The sequence below is a fragment of the Cyanistes caeruleus genome, chromosome 7 (genome assembly GCF_971803275.1).
Source record: "Cyanistes caeruleus chromosome 7, bCyaCae1.hap1.1, whole genome shotgun sequence".
Classification (NCBI taxonomy): domain Eukaryota; kingdom Metazoa; phylum Chordata; class Aves; order Passeriformes; family Paridae; genus Cyanistes; species Cyanistes caeruleus.
Genome location: NC_141707.1, coordinates 35,024,741 through 35,046,134, shown reverse-complemented (window position 1 = coordinate 35,046,134; position 21,394 = coordinate 35,024,741). Strand labels below are relative to the sequence as shown.

General features: G+C 40.3%; 1 protein-coding gene across 1 annotated transcript; it reads right to left on the bottom strand.

Annotated features, from left to right (window-relative positions):
• Nucleotides 1-55: 55 nt before the first annotated feature.
• Nucleotides 56-21,373, bottom strand: RAB3GAP1 (RAB3 GTPase activating protein catalytic subunit 1). Its single transcript, XM_086898674.1, is given in 25 exon segments — nt 56-1,168; nt 2,472-2,492; nt 3,964-4,066; nt 4,976-5,091; nt 5,201-5,304; nt 5,395-5,491; nt 5,935-6,162; nt 7,403-7,540; nt 8,636-8,959; nt 9,261-9,315; nt 10,247-10,419; nt 10,733-10,831; nt 11,143-11,312; nt 12,741-12,833; nt 13,532-13,605; nt 14,198-14,266; nt 14,718-14,799; nt 17,148-17,247; nt 17,350-17,515; nt 17,788-17,907; nt 18,579-18,657; nt 18,893-19,025; nt 20,276-20,351; nt 21,182-21,291; nt 21,293-21,373. Coding segments are annotated over 25 exon segments (3,033 nt in total). The 5' UTR covers nt 21,359-21,373; the 3' UTR covers nt 56-931.
• Between the last annotated feature and the right edge of the window lie 21 nt (nt 21,374-21,394).

Below are 21,394 nucleotides of genomic sequence, written 5' to 3'. Positions count from 1 at the left end.
AATGTCCTTCCTGGAGCAGAGCGTGCAAGGAGAGCATGGAAAAGCATGGCAATACTGAGAGCCAACTGTATGTTCATATTTATTGAGTAATGTCCACAATACTGTAGCTGTTCGTACATTTGTAAAGTAACTCTGATCTTCTGCTGATTCTCATTCAAACAGATGAAGGTCACTGTAATGCAACATTGGCACATGTGGGTTGAGGGGGCCAGAGGTGACAGAGCTGTCCCCTCCTCTCCCATCGATGACAGGGAGTGCAAGTAAGAGCCTCGGTGAACACCAGTGAGTTGCTCACAGTGAAACACCTCTGGGGTGTCATTCCATCCAGCTTTGGCCCTTGCACACAGGGAAGGATATACAATATCCCAACCCCTCAGTGATCCACTGCAGGCTGCCTGTCAGACTCACTGTCCACTTAGTTCTCTCTGGGAGAAGTGATGAGATCTGGACAAGCAGGAGACTTCAGCACAAACTAGAGAATAAACTGTACACTTTAAATAAAAATAAGGATAATTCAGAAGCACTTGCAACAGTGATTAACCAAAAAATATGGGGCTCTGTGATTATGATTAGTAATAAATATAAATTACTTAACGTTTATATATATCAATTTAAGCAGACTAACGTCACTTGATAAAGTCCGATCCTGAAGTGTAAAGCAGCACGTTCTGCATGAATTTCAACATATTTGCACACAGCCCCTTCAGGTCCGTAATTAAGCTAATGCAAGGAAAGGAAAATACGCTCCTTTTGGGCAGAGAGTTTGAAGCCCCTCCTGAAGCCATTCCAAACCTCGGAGATGAGTTGCTCCAGCCGCCTGTCACAGCGGCCGATGCCGGTCCTTGGGAAGCGGCGCTCCGGCTGCAGCGCACGCCAGTCCCCGTGCAGCGCTCCCTGCCCGCAGCAGCGAGTCCCCGGCGCACGGGCCGTGTCAGAAGAAGGTGGTGTCCGCAGAGAAGGCCCCTGCCAGCCGGAAATCCTCGCGGGTCAGCACGCTGTACATGCGCTGCGGCAGCGCCTTGGAGTAGGGGGCGGGCCGGGGCACCGAGGTGCGCAGGATCACCTCCCGGCCCGTGGGCGGGGGGAACTCGGACTGCAGCCCCTGCCTGCGCTCCTCCTGCGAGCCCGAGCGCCGCAGCTCCTCCTCCAGCGGCGGCACGGCCGGCACCTGCGACAGAGCACAGCGACAGTGACAGGGCAGGCTGCTCCCTAACACTGGCACTCAGAAAACTCTTCACAGAGGAGGACTAGGAGGAGGAGGACACATCAAGAGGCTTTATGTGTATACAGAGCAAAGCACTAATGGGATGCTAGGAAATAAAGCAAACTCAACCAGATGGAAGAACCCTCGTGTGGATGGTGAAGCTCTGCCTAGCTGAAGCTCCGATGTCTGGCAGTGTGAAGCAAGGGTTGTGCCTGGAGGACATGGTCCCTTCTCAGACAGGGTGCTTTTCTCAGCGCTCTGCAGCTACAGGAGGCCAAGGCAGCCTCCACTTCAAAATCATCAGTGCTGCTACTGCAGTCCTGACAGTCAGCTGCCTTTCAGATTCCAACACTACTGCAGGATGGGCTTTTCATGGCCAGAGAGCCTTGCTGAACTCATTGCAGAGCGAGTGAGACCCTGCACAATCCCAACAGCTGCTCATTGCCTCAGAACCAGGCAGCAGCAACACTAATGCCTGGATACTGGAAGAAGGGCAGGCATACCCAACAAACATTCCCTAATTACATATACCTACGGATACACACACCCCCACCAATACCCTAATAGGGTCCTTCCTAATTCAAGCATGTACAACTCCACACTGGCACCATCACTGAGCTGTGGCAGAAGCCACTGGCTGCCCCTCGTGGTCCCTTGCTGCTGCCCCTCTGCTCCAGCCCTCCCCCAGCAGCAAGGGGGACCCGGCCCTGCAGGCTATGCCACAGAACCCACCGGGGACAAGTGCCATGTGTCCCCACGAGAACAGCTGGAGGAAACCAACAGAGACGATCTTCCCAGTGCTACCCTTTACACAGTTACCCTGCTTCTTTCAAATCTGTGTCCAAAAAGTTCCACAGCTTCAGGAAGTACTAAGTGTTGGGAATGCAAGATCCAGTTCATCACCACCTCCCCCCAAAACATCAACAATCAGTGATGGCAAGAATATAAAAGCATAGCCACATATTTCAGCATCAGAAATCATCAATACTCACTTGAGTAAGTGTTTTTTGTTTGGTTGGTTTTTTTCATTTTGAGAGGAGATTTTTGGTGTGTTTTTTTGTTAAACATTTCTCTTTCTTTTCACTATACATTATTAGGCTCTAAAAATAAACTGAATGCAGAAAAACCATTCTGGAAACACAAACTTACTTCTACACTCAACATGTGAATACCAGTACAAACTAAATCTGGCTCTGCTGCACATCTACCAGAAGGTTCAGCTCTATGCAGAAAAGATGAGAGGGAAAGGAGGGACAAAGTCGGTTACCTCATCAGAAGATTCAGTCAGCTTGGAAAGGGATGAGAAAAGAACCAGTGATGAAAGACAGAAACAAAGGCAAGTCAGAGGTGACTTACAAGAGGTTAGGAGGAGACTGCAGGTTTAAGAGACATCATGCACTCCAAGAACATGCAATGGCTATCAGAATTTTCCTGAGAAAACTCAAGAACAGAACACATTAGACACAGCTCAGAGAGGACTCCAGGTTCAAGAGGTAATGAACAAAGAACTCATTTCACTTCTATTTAGCAAACAGCTCTCCACTGAAATAACTCATGGCAGGTTAAACACTAACTGGGGTTTGTAGCAAGTTGGTTCCTGTCCCACTAGGAAACCTTAATTAACACTGACCAGCTACTAGTGGGAAATACCTGTAACCCTGCTTTAGTTAGCAGTGTTTCAAAACAAAACCCTAGAAATTTGCACACATCCTCTAAGGGTAGAACTGAGATTTGGAAACACACTGCCTCTCTTAAAGAGGCAAGTGCATATGTGTGCATCACTGACAGGGCACAGTATTGGGCTTTACAGGAGAGTCTGTAAAGGTGGCTGGTTGGGAGGTTCAGATTTTCAAACACTTTTTCCCTGGAGACTAGAAGAATAAAAGAAGTGTCCTGGTTTTCATTCCTCAGAATAACCATGGTCTGTTTTCAGAATGGTCCTTTTTTATGCTAAGTTGCAAAATACAGATTATTACAAAAGCAATGATCCCTTTAAGTGTTTAACACCCAATCACAGCAATTATTTCCAAATGGGATTTCAGGCTGCTACCTTGTTATTACTACTGAAGTTAAATTTGATTTAGAAAATCTGATGCTATGAACAGGTGTAATTCTGATAGAAACTGAAGGCTGACTGCAGTCCATGAGGTTTGGAAATCAGTACTTTCAGGCTAATTATTCCAAAGACTGCTTAAGAGAAAAAGGCAACATTTATATCACTATCAGCAAGGGAAAGGTCTCCAGAAAACAGATGCAACACTAGCAAGAGGTAAACTGAATGCAGAAACTGAAAGAGAACTGAAACTTGCTAAGCATGCTGGTTTCCACAGAAGAAATCTCAAGTATTCCAAGCATAAGCCTTAGTTTAGGAAGTTACTCCTTCTAAACTATATTATGACCTGTTTCTCTACATTCCTCTGTGAAACAATCAACACTTGACCTTGCAGTGATAAGGCAGAATTTTGTCTTGCCTTAACAGCATTACTGATGTTACCATTCACAGTACATAAAGCATTACTGACACCTCTGTCTACCAAGCTGGCTTCAACTGTTTAACATCCCAGCTCACTCACTCTTTGGTCTTGCAAGGTTCTGTTACTGCCAAAATCATGTTGAACATCACAGAAGACACCTCAAAGCACATTTATGACAATACATGCAGATATGCAGACAAAATACACTGGTGCCGTATGGTAACTCATAGCCTCATTCTGGTTAAATCAGAAGCGTCTGCAGCACGACCCAGAGCTCTCTCTTACCCTCTGAGCATTCACAAACAGCTTGTGAATGATGCTGCCAGCAGGTCCTCTTCCTGCACCCACAACTGACACCTCTGGCTGCTCCAGGAGACTGTTTACAAATCTGATGGAACAAATGATTGAAAAGGAAAAAGGAATGGTTAATCTTTGGCCAGATCCAGTGTGCTGAACTAAATGAGCTGTTTCCTGTGCCAAGGACTTCACCAAGCATCATTTGCTCAGGGTGAGAATTGGCAGATTCTCTTGGTTCTCTATTCTAAAAGCTTAAGGAAAAAATTCTCTGTTACCTAAGAATGAAACTCAGGCTCCTAAAGCAGCTGTATAAAATCAACAGGAAAGCCTCTCCATGGTGTTGGCCATGCAGAAGTATCCACACTGACAATTTTCTTTAGCACACAGACATTGCTTTGGTCAGACATCACATCTCTGAGCTCCCAACATGTACTGCACAAATGTCATCTCTCCCTCCCAGCACAGCAGCAAGAAGTTAACTTGGGTTGTATAACACATTAGTCATCTTGAGCAGCAAGTAAATAATCTGACAGCAGGTAATGATGCAAGGGAACATTCCTTGTCACCTTCCATTCAGAGCTGCTCAGTGATGTTTCACATCAGCAAGAAGACAAGAATAAGAAAACTGTGGAAGGGACTATTTAATTCCATAATATTTATAAAAAATACTAAATTTCTAGTCCTAATTCTACTGTTCTGGTAACAGTTCATCAAATATACCTTTTATATACACAAAAAAAAAAAAGTTAGCCCCCAGTACTGTCAAGATAAAACCAAATTCTATTAAAAAACCCCTGGATCAAATGTCTCTAAAGAGATGCTTAATTGGAGGAGCACCCACACACATCATCTCTAGACAGTCTAGTGACAGGGATACCCAAATAGGATTCTTAAGTATTTCTTTATTGTCACCACTGTCTTAAGTTCTCAAAGTACAAACAAGGGCATCAGAGGAAAAACAAAACAACACAGTGAAAAATAATTCAAAAAAACAAGTTACCTTTGTAGATCTTCTTTCTCCTCTTCATTTTCACATTTCTCTACTCCAAATTTTGCTTTGAGAGACCTTGCCCTGGCAATGATGGCTTCCACACTCATAATCTGAGCAATTATTTCCTGCAAGAGTTTAATAAAAGAGTACATTAAAAAAATGTTATTTTAACATTGACATGAACAGTGCAAAAGTCTATCAGGTTTTTAGCCCCAGCCACTACAAAAGCCTTACTTCCAACTTCTTGTCCTCTGGACTGGGAAAACGTAGCACTTTGCTGGAATGGGATATTATCTGCTTAATAATCTTCTTAACTGAAGATATATCTTCTAGTGCTTCTATTATAAGGAAAGAAACAAAAGTTGTAATTACTGACTTCATCACTGTTCCCCCTTAAATATCTTAACAATTTATTAAACATTATTTACCTTCCTCCTTTACCTTGAGTACAGCTGCATGGATGATGCAAGGCAGAAGATGCCTCGCCAGGTCAGCTGGTTTTTGAACTGCAAGGTAATGAAGCACCTGCAACATTAAAAAATTTAATATTTTAGTGATCAAAACTACTTCCCAAAAATTAGGTTATCTAGGAAAGATGAATTCACAAGAATGGAACACCACTGTAAGACAGGACTTGAGAGGCAGTTTTACATGAAACCTCCCAACAGGTTAGAATTAAACTAAAAATAACTGTATTAGGAAACTAAAGTGTTCCTAACACATATGCAGGTAAAAATCTGGTTTATTTTCTAATATTTCAAAGAGGTACCTAAGTAACATTGGGTACTTCCAACACTCTCCTGTACAGCAGCAGGAATTTTCAATCAACCCTAAGCCACACAGGAAACAGTTCAGTAACCCCAAGGACACAGTACAAGGAGCTGCCAGTGTCAAAATGCTGCAGGGGGAAGAAGGAGGGGCTGCAGGGAGCATCACAGCTAGACTGGCACCAGCTCCAGAACTTTCACCTTCTCAGCCTCCCTGGTGTCATCAAAAAGCCTCTTCTGCCTCCGTGCTGGGACAGGCTTTGCTGTTTCCCAGGCCTCCACCCACATGTTGCTGGGAATCTTCATCCGAGCGCTCAGCTCGCCCCTAATGACTTTATTCCCCTTCTCATCAACCACTTCCTCCTCGATGTAGTCCCGAGGCGAGTACCACCTCACAAAATCCTCCAGACAACAGCCAGGATTAGCTGCCTGCAGGGAGAAGAAAGCAGAAAATTTCTTCCTAAAAAATCCTATAAAAACATGACAGCCTGGGTAGGAGGGCAGTGTGGTTTAGTGGGTAGAACACAGAGTAAGAGACAAAATTCAGGAAATTCTTCTGTCCACAGCCAACAAAGTGTACAGTAAGAAAGAGGGAATAAAGCATAAACCAAGACAATGGCAAGGAGTAAAACCCACATCAGCAGCAACAACAACAAAAAAAATCACCTTCTCATCACCCACTTTATGTACATTCATTACATTCATCAGTTATTTCAGGCAAGCTCAAGTTCATACTGTTAAGATTCTACCTGGCACCTGCCACATGCAATAAATAGGAATTTTCACTAAGCTTATCCCATTAAAGACTAAAAAGAATCAGTGGGCTGCCTAAGTATGTTTTCAGCACTGACTTTCCATCTTTTAACACACCAGTGACAAAATTCACCATTTCTTCCTCTTTTAAAAGGAACTTTAAAAAAATCTTCCCCAAACAGAAATAACTTCATTTTTCATAGATGCAGTATTACTACAATTAAATACATCCATGGGTCCAGAACATAAAAGGAATCCCAGTTTTCTATTTCATATACCTATGAAGAGTGTACTTGTTCTTCCAGTTACAGTTCTCTGCTTTTATTTTGAGACTTTAGATTACTTGCACCATATAAATAAAACTTCTACATATATCTAATATGCCATGAGTCACTGTTAATAAACTGATTAGTTACATTATAAATACTCTAACTGTATATGCACATTATATCCTTTTACCATAAACACTGCAATAATTAAAAAGATATTTATGGCTATTTCATTACAGAATCTCCGATCTTTTTAGCGTTGAGCTTCTATGATGACAGCAGTGGATGTGCTCTTAGCTCCCTCTGCAGAGCTCAGACAAGAAAGGAAACCCAAAACCACAGTCTAGTCCCAACCTGATGAACAACTGTTTTAATTCACAATTGATCAATTGTATGCTTGATGTGTTCCCTTCCCACAGATGTGGTGTAAATTTACTGGGATGTTACAGTGTAACATCCTCACAGATTTTTAAATGTGCCAAGAGTTTTCCCAATAGGTTTTTATTTTCAACATGAAACTAATTGGAAACTGTTTTGTGGAGGAAAAGAACTTAAGAAACCTACAGAGCTGTGGAACAGAAGCAGGAGGGACAGTTTAATTAAGAAGAAAGCAATTGAATTTCATGGAACCATGCAAGCAGTGCTACCTTGAAGGACTCCATATCTGAGAGCAGGCAGGCGCTCTGCATGCGTGCCCGCAGGTGAGCACCCTCTGCAGATGTCCCCAGCTTTGCCAGCACCTCTGACTGTTCCTCCAGCAGGTCTTCAGTCATGGGGGCCGGCTCCTGGGACAGGGAAACACACAGGGTTACAAACAACCTCTCCTGGACTCAGCCCAGAGCAAGGGAGGAGAAGCACGAAGCTCCCTCCCACCACAAGTTCATTCTGCTTCATTTGTACTCAAAGGAAATTATCATAACTTTCTACTGCTTAAAGAGTTCAGCCTCAAGTTGTGCAACTGAAGAGGACACTGACAAAGAAACTAAACAGAAAATAATAACCTGTGAATGAGGTAACAATATAAAGATATATTGCTAAAATGCCAAAATCCAAATGAAATCCGGGAAGTGTTTGACTGGTACAATTTTGCTGAGATGCATGAAAATCTACCCAAAGCAATGCAGAATTTTTGCTGTTGATACTGTCAGCACATAATTAATTGAGAACATTTTGTCTGACTACTCTCTGCTACATTTTACCCAAGCAAAGCAGCATTAATTAGAAATAATTTCTCTCAGGAGAATGAAAACTACTGTATTCTTCATGCATAATTGATTTCAAACTACTTTCTGTAACAGCACCACTTCCTATTTCATCCCTGGTCACTCTACAGGAAAGCCTGTTGATGTCAGGTAACATTTCTAGTTGTTTGATGATAAACCTGCTTTAGAGAATAGCACCAAACCAAATTACTATGGCCTTTTAGATGTGAGCTGAGAAATTATAAGAAAAACAAGTACAGCAGCAAAACTGATCCAGTACTGTGCAAAATCAGGCAGAAATCCCTGTGGTGCAAGAACCACAGCAGTTCATATTTTATAGAAAAGAAAGTAAGGAGGGGATGAAAGATGCCTCAAGAACAGGAAATAAAAAGAACCCCAAGTTTAAGGTAAGCAAGGAAGTTTAATTCTTGTTTAAAAATATTATTTGGAGTGAAATTTGGTACGGACACTCACTCTCAAATAAAATGAAGAGTGTGTGAGATTAACAGCCTTATTAAATTTTAAAGACTAAAAACAAAGTCTTAGGTCAAAAACATTCAGCAATTTTAACAAGAGACAAGGCTGTAACCTACAAACTATTCAGAGTTTCACAGTCCCAGGTATGAGCCACGGTCTGTGTATTCTATTGCACATTTGGCTCAGCTCCTGCTCCCTCACCTGTGTTATTGGAACGTAGAGAGGCTCTCCTGGATGCAGCAGCATCAGTTTTCCATGTGGATGCAAACGACCTTCTGGTTTTAAGTTTACAGACTCCTTTGCTCCTTTCTTGCCATTTTCCTGTCCATTTCCTTTAAGATCTTCTGTGTCACTGAGACATTCAAAAAATTCCTCTTCACTGTCACTCCACGATTCCCAAGACTTGCCAAATTCTTTCTCCTTGTCAGGGTTATCACCAGAAGCACCACCAGGTGAACGATCAGACGCGCTCCCCCTTTTCCCCTCATCTCTTGCTTTCTTCCTTTCAATGCAACAATTTAGCATCTAATTTAACAAGTTAAAAGACCAAAAAAACAATCCTTCAGCAATGATTCCCCTTATCATGAGATTGCATGAGACAATCATACAGAAAAACTTGTAGAGCCACTGAAAAGATCTTACAAATCTAAAAGGTAACAATTCCTCTGAACTTGTTGGTATAACAAAATTTTTCTCAAGAAATTAATTCCACACCCAAAAGCCACAAGCATAACTAAATCTACAAAACAACATGTTTAGATAGTAATTGTTATCATTTTGACAGTTTCCTTAGGAGAAAAATCATTCTTAAATTTGGGATATTTACCTGAAGCTTCTGATGCAGTAAACAACATCTCAGATCTGGAGAGCCATTAGCTAATCTAACAAAAGGCAGAAGTGTAACCATTATCAAGTATAAAGTTGAATCTTTCACAGACATGTGATCTTAGATCACATGAAATCTAAAACAGGGACAAATACCCACATTGAACCCACCTCCACCATTTCAACTACACAGCTCGTCTATTGTCTCAGTAGACAAGTCCAAAATTTAAATTACATGTATTTACCAGAGGTAATTTCAGGCACTTAGAGGCCACTCACACTAGTGTGAAGCATCTTGCATTTCCTGGACAGTTTTCCAATTGAAAGCTGAAAAGATAACTGCTTTCAAACAGGAATTAAGCATCTTTGACTATACTTTTAAAACTGCAGTGATACAGTGGAGTGAGTCACTGCTATACATTTCAGCTTCTATTTTATCTGCTATTGTAACCATTTCAAAGTACAAACTAGTGATTAAATGGCCAGTCTGTCACATAAACAAGAACCTCAAAGCCCAACCAAAACACCCCAACCCTAAAAGCAGGGTACATTACTGCTGTACTTTATCTTGAGAGAGCCCTTGGTTTGGTCTGCCCCAAGCTCTGCTGCACCAGACAGAACCTGGAAGGTTCTGGTATACCTGGAATACCTAAAAAGGCCATTGCACCAGCAGGACCTTGGAACAGCTCCCTTAGAAGAGAGGTGAAACTACACCACAGTAGGTTTTCTCCCCCAACTCTCATTCACACAGAGGAGTGAATGTCTAAGCTGAGCTTCCCCAGGCATCTTGAAGTTTTCAAAGGAGGGCACAGATGCTTTTCCCTACTCCCTCCCCTTTGTTGCACTAAGGAAGTAGAGTAATAAAAAGAGAGATAGCATCTGCAATTAAAAAAACCCAAAACTGTATGTTTCAGAGTCATAGTGACCCCACTCAGTTCCTTGAACAAAGAACATTTTTTATGACCAAGGAACAACAACAAGTCTTACCCTGGAATAAGGTAGTTGTTCTCCCATCTGTAACGCATTTCCAGCACAAACTCTTGCCAAAGATGTGCCACTCCTTTGACTCCTCCATGGTAGAAGTTTATCATACAAAGACATAAAGCTAATTTGTATGTCAGACTGTCAGATGGAGCAGACTTAAACTGACTGAAGAGATTCTAGAGAAGAAATAAAAAAAAGCAAGAAATACAGAAACAATGGCATTGTTTTCTAAAACCATGTGATCTCTTTCCTGTTTGTCAATAACAAGCAACATTTTAAGCTTAGAAGATAACAAAAACTACAGGCTTTGGAAGAAAAAAAGAATTAGAAGGAAACAGAAACTATCACTTCCTCTGCCTAGAGATTTCACAAAGGTAAATTCCTCTTTCCAAAATCTAAGTATTTCAAGATGTAGGGCAAGCACAGCAAAGTCTGTATAAACACACACTCAAAATTGCTTTCTCTCTTGTGTGACTCAACAAAACTTACATAATCTTCATTCTCTGGAGGAGGATTGTTTCCTGCTGAAGTGCTGGCTCTGTTTTCAAATACATCTGCAAGTTTGTCAGCAGCATCAGGAAATAAGAACTTGAAGAGAAAAAATTAACCTTCCATCAGTATGGTTTTACTGCCTTTCCCACTTTCTCCATAAAGCTACTGCTGGCTTCATACCAGCAATCCCTATAATTAAAATTGTTAGCAGAGTTCAGAGGTCAGTTTTAGCCCACTTACAGAACACAGACTTGTAACAACTTGGGCTGTTCCAAGCTGATAAATGCAATTCAAATACTGGAACTGACATCAGATATTTTTACATCTGCCATAGGCTCTAAACCAAATGCATCAGTGTATGAAGTCCATGTGTTCTCTGAATCCATGTGCAGAGACAGCTCACTCACCAGGAGAATGGTGTTCAGCACATCATTGTTCAAAGGAGACTCATCCACACCTCTGTGCTTGCGGATCTTTTTCTTGGCACTGTGAACCATATTGGTGACTGATAATTTGGGGATTGGGACAGGTGCTGGCTCTGTGAGCTTCGACAGTGCGTGGGTGATATCAGCAACGTCTAGCAAATAAAATAAAAGCAATTAGAACAACATTTTTTAAACCCCTAACATTAGATTATGTCTCTTCAAAAGCTGACCTGTCGTAATCAGCCTATTTACCTTGTATTGATATTTAACCCTTGTGAACCAGAGCTACACTTCTGTGGGCAAGTTCCATGCCTGACATTCACGGTTCTTAGCAAATACAAGCAGCAGCAGGAGGTCACAAATGAGTCACAGACTGCTCTTGATTCAATTCACCAAATAAAGTCTAGACTGAGCTGGCTGCAGGTAGTGCCTGCTGTAGCAGCACTGCTACTGCAGAGTTACCAACAGAGTATCCCAAAAGCCTGCTGAAGACTCGGGTGTTTAAACCCTGTTCATACATTATACTAATAAACACACTGCAGGTAACAGAGACTGCTCCAGCACATGCTAAGGCTTTAGATAAATCTTAAATAAATCCTGTATTAATCACTGGGCTCACACAGTGTAAGCACAATTCTGTTTTAGAGTCTTCAGGTAAACTCAAATCAAAAGACTGTTTTTTCTTCTGAGCTTCTGCTGGTAAACTTTAGAATGTCTCTTACAATAAACTGAATTAATACTGTTATAAGGAGAGCTGACAAATTTAATGCTAAACTTAAGTGTTAATTAGTAGCAGCAGCCTGAAAAAGCCCATCTTGGTAAGATAAGAGATAAGAAAGACTAAAGAAACTGTATGTCATGCACTATGAGTAATACACACCCTCCTCAGTCTAACACCTTTTTAAGCTCACTAGCAAGCCTCTTCCAAACTAAGATCAAGAATAACCAAGGAAAATACATTGATACAGGCCATATTTGGAGGGAAGAACAGGTGTCAAGCATCAAGAATACACAGCACTATATACAGCAAGAAAAGCCAAGGAGAGGGACAGAGACATCAAAATGATGGCACTATTTATATCGTTGGGATAAAGCCTGACTTGCTGACCAGATAATTTGGGAAGTTTTTATTTTCCTTTTTCCTAAAAAGTTCTTAAAATGGAGAGGATGAGAGGAAAGCCTTTCAAACAGATTAAAGACTCTTTAAACTGATTGTTAACATGTACTACAGAGTACATCAAAAAAGGAGAAAGAAGTGCAAAAAGCAAAAACACATAAAACTATACAGACAAATCTCATGCATCCTATAACCAACTCTTGTACACTGTAGTCACATTTTAAGCTTTTATATTCCTGCAAAAGGAAACAGCCACAACCATAACAGGAGCAATTGTTCCTCTGGGACTCTGGGAGCTGAACTAGAATTCATGAGAAATTTCACCAGAAATTTGGCCAGAAAATTCCCAGGAGTACTACAGAGAATGTGGAAGTTATAAATACCAGTCAAGGGTACAGGGGAGGTAAACTAACACAAAACAGTTACATACAAATAACACAAATCAACTGGATTTTAGTTTTACCTTTTCCTTCCTCATCAAATGCAGACCTTCCAAGTATCTCATCAGTTGACTCCTTCCGACGGCAAAGCTTGAAGAACTCAGTGAGGAAATCACCTGTAAGAGGAACAAATCTTCTGAACTCAACCAAACATCTCACTGAACAATGAGCCAGCACTCCAAATTATACTCCAAGGACAGTCATTTTTATCTTTTCTTCTCAAAGAACATCTGGTAATTTGTTCTGAAGCCCAAATATCTTAAACCACATAATTAAAGCTTAGGTAAATGCACTCCCAGTCAGCTCTTGGCCACCTCTCCAGAACACAGCTCTGTCTGTAGTTTAATTCACCCAAAGCAAGACAAAACTTGGACAGTTTTGAAGCCCTTTTCCCCACAGGCTCAAAGGCAAGGACAGACAGGGAAGTAGAGCTCTCCAGAAGTATTAATCCTCCCTATCATACAGGCTGGTTGAACTAAGGAGATGGATACATGCAAAACACACTTAATAAAATGGGAAGATTCTAGAAAAACTAAATTTTCTCAGAACACAGAGAAAATTCTTATTCTCTGGAACCTGGTGAAATAAGAACAGCAATGAATTTCACCATACACAGAATAAACTACAACAGGAACTTAAGTATTAGCAAAACTTATGTTCTTGAAAAAGAAGCCCAAAATACTGTTTACTCAAAAAAATAAGGGGAGTAAGCAAACAGAGGCCATCAAGTAATCAACAATTCAACCCTAACTTCATAACTTAATAGTTTTAGTTTAAAAGCTGCAAGAGAAGACAAGAAATTCTGATGTCTTACCCAATAGACACTGAGGGTTATCTGCTTTTCTAACTCTCACAGACCACTGGGGTGCTTGAAGTGGATCCAGGTCGCTTGAGGTTAAAAAAAAAAAATTTAAAAAGGAAAAGAAAAAAAGAAAAGAAAAAAGAAAACCAACTGCCACTATAAGTATTGGGAAGATGAGTATCAAATTCTCAATAAATGTCATGTCATAACCAGTGAGGTCACCACATTACATAGGAGAACACAAACACTGAAATTCAAGCAAGAATCCCTGTTCTCATGTATGTACATGACACGAACAAGAGACACTTCCTCCTCTTTAGCAGAAAACCTGGATCACAGTTATTGGGAGAGGGACATCAAGCAGTGAATTCTTTTTACCTTCCATTCTCCACTATCATCTTTTCCAGGAAATACATGATACACAAAATTTTCAAGTCTAACATGAGAATATGCTCAAAACCAGGGGTTTGTGTTCTGTTGAGATTATAACAGAATAATATTTTCTCACAGAAATGCATTTCAAAAGTGTTTTCCCAAATCAGACGTTCTATCAGCTGACATTAACATTCCTCAAAATGGGTTCTTTTTCACATGCAAAGCCACGCAGTGTTTGAGATGACACTAAAATGCAGCAATGAGTAAAAAAGCACTTATTTGCAACTCAGAGAAGATACTTACGAATAAACATCATTGTCAACAATTATCCCTTCTGCGAGGTGAGGCCATGTTGTAGCTAAATGCAGCTCACTGAAACAAAACAAGATTTGAGTCTTTCAGTGATAGCAAAGTGTTCCCTTCATCACAGTTCATGTTGTGATAGCTCATATTTGATTCCCTCTATGTATTTTGTTCTCCAGTAAGTTTTCTCACTGCATACATGAGAACAAGTCTAACCCTTGAACAAAAGCACATCATTTTTAAGGTTCATCTTAATAATTTCAGAGATAAATGGGGTACTGTAGAAGTTTATAGTAAAAGTCATATGAGCTTGAACTCTAAATATCATCAGACAATTGTACAAATGGTTTTATTTGCTATTAAACTATTACTTTTTGCAGATGTTTCTGATGTACTTGAATAATTAAGTATCTGTTGGGCACCCTAAGTAGTAGGTAGGCAACACTGAGATTTGAAATAACACACCTTTAAGTCCTCCATTAAGGAAGTTATAAAACAGTTTTCTGAGCTCTTCTCTTACCTAATAGGATCTTCACAGGCACCAAATGGTAACTTCCCAAATTCCAAGCCTCCAACTTCTCCCCCAACTAGAGCATCTATATCTGGAGAAAAATCAACACATTTTCCATGAAGAATTTGTGGAACTTTTGAAGCAGCATTCATTTCACTGCAAAGACTGTAACTTGCAGGATGACCAGAGAAGAGCTGAGCAGTTAAGGTGACTGAGCTAGAAGACAATCCTAACATACAGTCAGAGTAATTGCTTCCAACAGAAACTGTGAAGTAACCATGAAACAGGACATTCAAAGGGACAGATAAAATTCTTGTCATTCATGCTGAGGGAAGGTTATTCCCTTCATACAGGCAATGATGATCACTACAAGGACAGCCCTAAAGATTCAATGTTGGCACAAGAACAGACACAAAAGTGCCATAAAAATACTTGGGCATGAAATTAGGTCCAAGCAGAAAAGCAAGACTCTGGAAGAGCAACTCTGCAGGGTGGAAAAAATAACTACTTTAAAAAGTTGACAATTTTATCCATAGAGGACTTAAATGATCTTGGGGATTCCCTGTAGTCCCAAGTACTTAGAGATGTCTCCCAGCACCCTCAGGCACTTCCCATGTTGTAGACATCAAATACATAAACCAAAACCAGACAGCCTCCACTGAACAAAAATTAAAGTGGGTAATAATAATAATGTACTGTAATGCCATTATAATAATGCTGCTACAGCTTCTGATCTGCAATTTTAACTGCATCTGGCAAACTGTTTACAAACAAAACAAGTGAGGTATTAGCACAGATAAAGTGTCTGGATAACTTAATTATATAATTTCTTCTGCAGAGAAGATAAAAGACATTTAAATTCTTTGGTTTTATTTGAGAAGAGCTAAATGAATTACAGTATACAAGTTACAGGTCTAGTTCTTCTCAGTGAACGTAAAACCACAACTGCACGTAGCAATAGCAGTAAAACTCATCCTGTCCATCTCCAGTTTCTGCAACACACTTTGACACCAGCTCCCTTAACCACAATACTACTACTACTAAAGGAGAGGAATTTATTCAAACTGTTCCAATCAAGAAATATGATCACAGTGATACAACTCATCCATGACAAACCTGAGATCCTGACTTAGTGAGTAACTACAGCAAGGCAGAAAGACTACATAAAATATATATTGTGTCTGCAGAAACAATAAAAAGATAAAATCTGAAGAATACATTTCCCAAGTTCTACTTAGGTAAACTTGATTAACCAGAGAGGAACTATCATTTAAAACAGCACTGATTTTCTATAATAAGCAGGACTCACTTTAAACTTATGTTCAACATACATTCCTTAGCTACAAAGCAAAGTATCCCTAAGTATCAACCTCACTGCACACTTCTTCAAAACATAGGATTTTGATTAGTGTACTTTTTTAAGCAAAGGAAAGCCAAATTATTAGATAACCAAGGCCACATGGGCTCTGTCTCTTCAAGGTACAATACCTCAAGCTTGTTATGTAAAACTGCTACCAAGAAAAGAACTTAGGCATTTTAACTGTTCCACCACCTTATAACATCACATCAATAATAAAATGTTAAGGAGAAACTAATATCTACCTTTCTCCTATGGGTTTGTTTACCTTTGAGAAGTTTATAATTTCTTTTCTGATACTACCTATATAGAAATAAGTTCTGTTAAAAACAAATCCTTGATACTCAAGGAAGACAGCACCACCATCAAGCAACAATATGAGATTATTTTGAGAGTACTAAATGAGTAACTACCTCTGTTTTTCCTAAACAGCATCACTAAGGCATAAACTCACCAAGTCTGCTCTACATACTTTAAATGCAAGACTATATATTATTTCTCCCCTTCATGCAAAGATACTGGAACGAAAGACTCGATTAGAAATTCCTCCTGCATTAAATTTAGTACTGTGTCAGCAACAACAAAGATCCAAACCTTTACCTCAAGTGAGGTCCACATAGTATTTTCTGCTTTTCTCACTGTTAATACACTTAAACAGTGAAGTATCAAAATAAGGTACTTTATGGAAACAATTGACAAAAACTTCCCACAAAGTATTAGCATCTACTAGAATCTGAATCTAAACATTTCCTCAAGAAATTCAGGGCAGAATTCTTCACAGATTCAGCCACCCTTTTCATTCCACATAGATACCACCATTTTAGAAATATCACTGTATTTCTAAATGCTGACTAACTCATGTTTCCAGGCATAGACCTACCCAAAACAACTGTTCCAGCCATGAGCTACAACCTGAGAGCAGCTTTAAACTGGCTCGCCCATCATACAGAGTGGGATTGGACTGAAGCCTTTCTTAGTAAAGGAGAAAATGTTTGAATTCTTCTGGCAAGATACACAAATATTTTCTTTAGCATTGACTGGTTGTCTGAAAATGAGTTATTCTGAGGACACAAGTCTCCTACCTGGTGGCTGCTGTGGCCAGAAGTACTGCTGCCAGTCCTGGAGCACAAAGGTAAGCCGAATAGCTATGCTAACTGGAGGCAGTGGTGTTAAAGGGCAGCCCTTCAAAATATCAGAGAACAAATTCAATGTAAAGAGTAAATCCTCTCAAACACTCTAGGGATTGAACATAAATTATATATATAACATCAGTTTTATACTTACAATCTTGGTTTTGAAGATGTCCAGCAGGCCTGATAAATGGGTGTACTGGCTGGGTACCTTGCGCAGATGAACCATCTCAAAGTCCGTGCGAACGCCCGGGCCCTGGCACTCCCCGACGTACATCCGGCGCCACTTGTGATGGATTTGCACAAACAGTGGCACCTGACTATAAACCAGGAATACTTCAGATTATTTCTCTTGCTGTCTTGTAGTCTCTAAATCTAGCCTTTGTGGTTTTTAAATAATAATGAAAATAAACAAAACATCAATTCTATCTTTATACATGGGAATTACTTTTTAATCCTTCTCTAACAATATATCAGTGCAAATACAAAAAGCTTTTAATGTATTTTGCTAACATGTTAATGTTTTTTCCTCACAAATGCAGCATGCTGGAGTTCTACCTGGACATGTAAAAAGGTTTATGCTTTCACCTACCAGCCAGTGTTGCCCAGTGCAATGGAAACGGAACTCAGCAAGAGGTTACACTTGGATTCACTAACAACAGCATCGTTATTTGCAGCTGGAGCAATAACCACAAACTCACGTAAGCCGTACCTTGAGAGAAAAAAGCACACTTCTAGTCTCTGGCAAGGCAGATGAAACACAATTTTTCAGAAATATTGTGACCTAGAGAACCTAACTGTCACCAACAGATTGTGGAATCTGTTAATTTGATGAAAGTATCTCTTTTATTTTTAGAGAGGTCAAGAACTGAGGGGGCATGGAGTGCTGCAGATCCTGAAATCACAAACTAACTGAGCTTAACAGCATTCCAACACTGTAATGTGTTTGATTGGGAGGACTTCCAGGTCTAACAGTGCTGAGGTTTTCTAGTTTATATTAGTAACAACTGAAACTATTAATACATAAAACCAATCTCTCTAGGAGCAATGCTATTATATACTCAAGATTTGCATTACTAGGAATATAGTTGTTGTTTCTTCAGGTGGTGCAGCTTTCCTTTTTAAGAATGTACCTAAATATTACATATACAAAAGCCTGGTTAATATATGAAATTGAGACAAGTATTTGGGGGAGAAAAAATCCAAATATAAGATAGGCCCACTATGGGAGCCTTTTTTTGCACTTCTTTCTTGTGTCTAGTATAAAGAATCATTTTACTTAAGCTTTAACATTTAATTGAAAAATCAAATTTACAACTGATTGTGCCAGATTTTCCACCTGCTCTGCTCATTTGCAGTAGAGATGAAAGGCAGCACACATACCATCTCACCAGACAGTGGGCCCGAGGAGGAAAGTCATTGTTCATGCACAGCAAGTCCTGCATTGGCAGAGGGAGGGCATCTGTGACAAAAAATGATACATAATCAATGTATCATCACATCCATCCAGCTCACTTACAGTTGCCTTGTATCAGCACTGTGAGAATGCAAAGCAAACTAAAAGCAGAAATGTCAGATCACACTCATCAGACCTCAGAAAATCCCACACAGATGCAAATCAGCACACTGTGGACTCCACATTCTGACACTGTCTTCTGTCATTATCCTTACAACTATGGAAGGGAACTATCAGGTACCTTCTCCCAGCTCTTCCTTCCCATCTTTGTCACTGGGCTCTTGTACAAGATAATGATGGGTAACTGAGAATCTGAAGTCTGCAAATGAAATTTCATCCGATTTCTCTTCCCATGTTCCTGTGGTAAATATACCCTGCATATAAAAAAAGAAGATATTATCTCATAAATTTTGGTTAACATTCATTAGTCTTTAAAAGTGTATTGCCTATGTGATCAGTAATGTTTATTCATGGTTTTCTACTGTCTAATGGCTCAGCATGATGTAATTTCAAAAAGCAATTCTTAAAGCTCTTCATTATAAAGGTAGCTGGCTGCTAAGGTCCATGTTGCCAATAATCACGTTCATTCCAAAAATCAAATATCATCTTGCTGTCTTCAGAACTATATAGCAATAAGGATTTGCATCCTCCCATATGCAACTGCACATCTGAAGATATACACCCTCAACTTCACCCAGAGACAGACGTTTCCCACCTAGGATTCTATCTATATCTAAACCATTCCATGGAAATATTAACTTGATATTTATTTTCACCAACGAAGTATTATTTTTTTCTATAACTTACAAAACTTCTGTAAGGATAATTAATTACTTAACAAAAATACAGCATGAGAATGTATAATAAAATCAGCACTACTGCTCCTACTAAAAGCAACTTGGGCAATCCTTTGATCTTAAAGGGTGTTAAGAAGAGAGCTCTGGTCTAGAAGATATGTAGGAATACAGGGACAGCTAAGGTGCAGTTCATTAGATAATATAAGTTTTTAGTCCAAATACTCTGTACCTGACTAGAATGAAAAGCAGTAAGCAGTAAGATTCCTCTGGAAACACAGCAGCCAATCCATACAAACCAGCTGAGTTTATCTGCATTACTATGCAGAAGAGCTCAGCAATTTCCTCTGCATTTCACAGGACTGAGAAAGCATCACAAAGGCTCTAATTAGACTCCAAAAAAAATCTCTCACATCTATGAAACACACTGAGTCACAAGTAGCACTGTGCAAACCTCAGCCATAAGTACATGAGGTGTGACAAAGGTACAAGGCAGGACTAAAGGATTCTTTAAGTGTTCAGTGCAGCGTTCAGCATGTTTCCAGATTCAAACTGAGAATTAAAAAAAATAAATATCACCAAGTCCTATATGAAGATCCATCTTTGTCAGGGAAACAGCCTGTTTGGCAAACGGCCCACCAATAAACTTACAGCAATTGTTTGTCAAACTGATATTTCTAAAAGTGAAGTTCCCCAATAAAGTCATTAACTGCCACACCTAGGAAAACAGCAATAGATTAAATACATGTGTGCATTATTGTATTACTACATTATTGTATTACTAGTTAGCAATTTAAATTCTACGGGAAAATTCAGAAGCAGTAACTGACCTTCTCTAGAGGTTTGCCTGAAGAAATCCCAATCAGTTTCCAGTCATTTAATACTTCTTCTATTTTTGAAATAAATCTGTTAGGGAGGGGAAAAGGCATTAATATTTGCTGAACACTAAACATGTATTATAATTCAACCACCTAAAAGCAGGCAGTATGTTGTTCTACTATGGCATTCCTTAAAAAAGCCCAAAGAAAAACAAACAAATATCACAATAAGTATCACAGTAAAGCCAAACCAACTGCTTCCTTATACACAAAACAGTCTTCCTATGCTTGAATTTTACATAATAGTTACTTTTAGCTATGAGCATCTTTTGACTGTTTTAAGAATCTCACCTTTTTCTGGTACTGCAGCACTTAACATTTAACTCCTGTTTCATTGTTCACAGATAGGTAAGTTTTTAAGACAAAATTATACACTGAATTCAGATTTAAAGCACACCACTTGAAATCAACTTTTTCCCGTCATAAACGCTGTCACTATTGGGAAAAGCATTTAAAAAACAATACATTCGCAATGTAAGAGCGTTCTTCACCTTAAATTTCTTCGTACCTTGTTCTACTAACTTTTAAAGGTTTCAGCTATGAGATGACTATGTTAACAATCAGACAGCTACTTAGAAAACACATACGCCTTGTGAGTGTATATTCTAATCCCCTGCAAACAGGTATTAAACCGGACCTTCCACTAAGTTCAGAAACAGCTCAACTAGAGCCTCTTAACCGGCTCCTCGGCCGCGGCCTGAGCCTAACGCGGAAGAGCCGGGAAAGGCTCCGGGTGCTCCCGGCTGGAGGGAGCGGCCGCGCCGCGGGCTGCGGCTGTGCCCGGCAGGAGCGGCCGGGCCGGGCTCGGCGGAGCATCCGCGTCCCCCCGCGCTGAGTGAGGGGCGCGGCAGCACCTACCTCTCCCACTCGGAGGCGGTGGTGAAGTCCGTGATCTCGAACACCTCCGACTCGGGCTGCGGGGAGAGAGCGGGAGAGGCGGTGAGCGGAGACAGCAGGGGCAGAGAAGGGAGAGTCGGGGGACAGGGAGAAAGCGGGAGGAGCCGGACACACACTCACTTCACTGTCCGCCGCCATCTTGCGCCGCTGCCACCCCCCAGCGGCGGAGGCTGC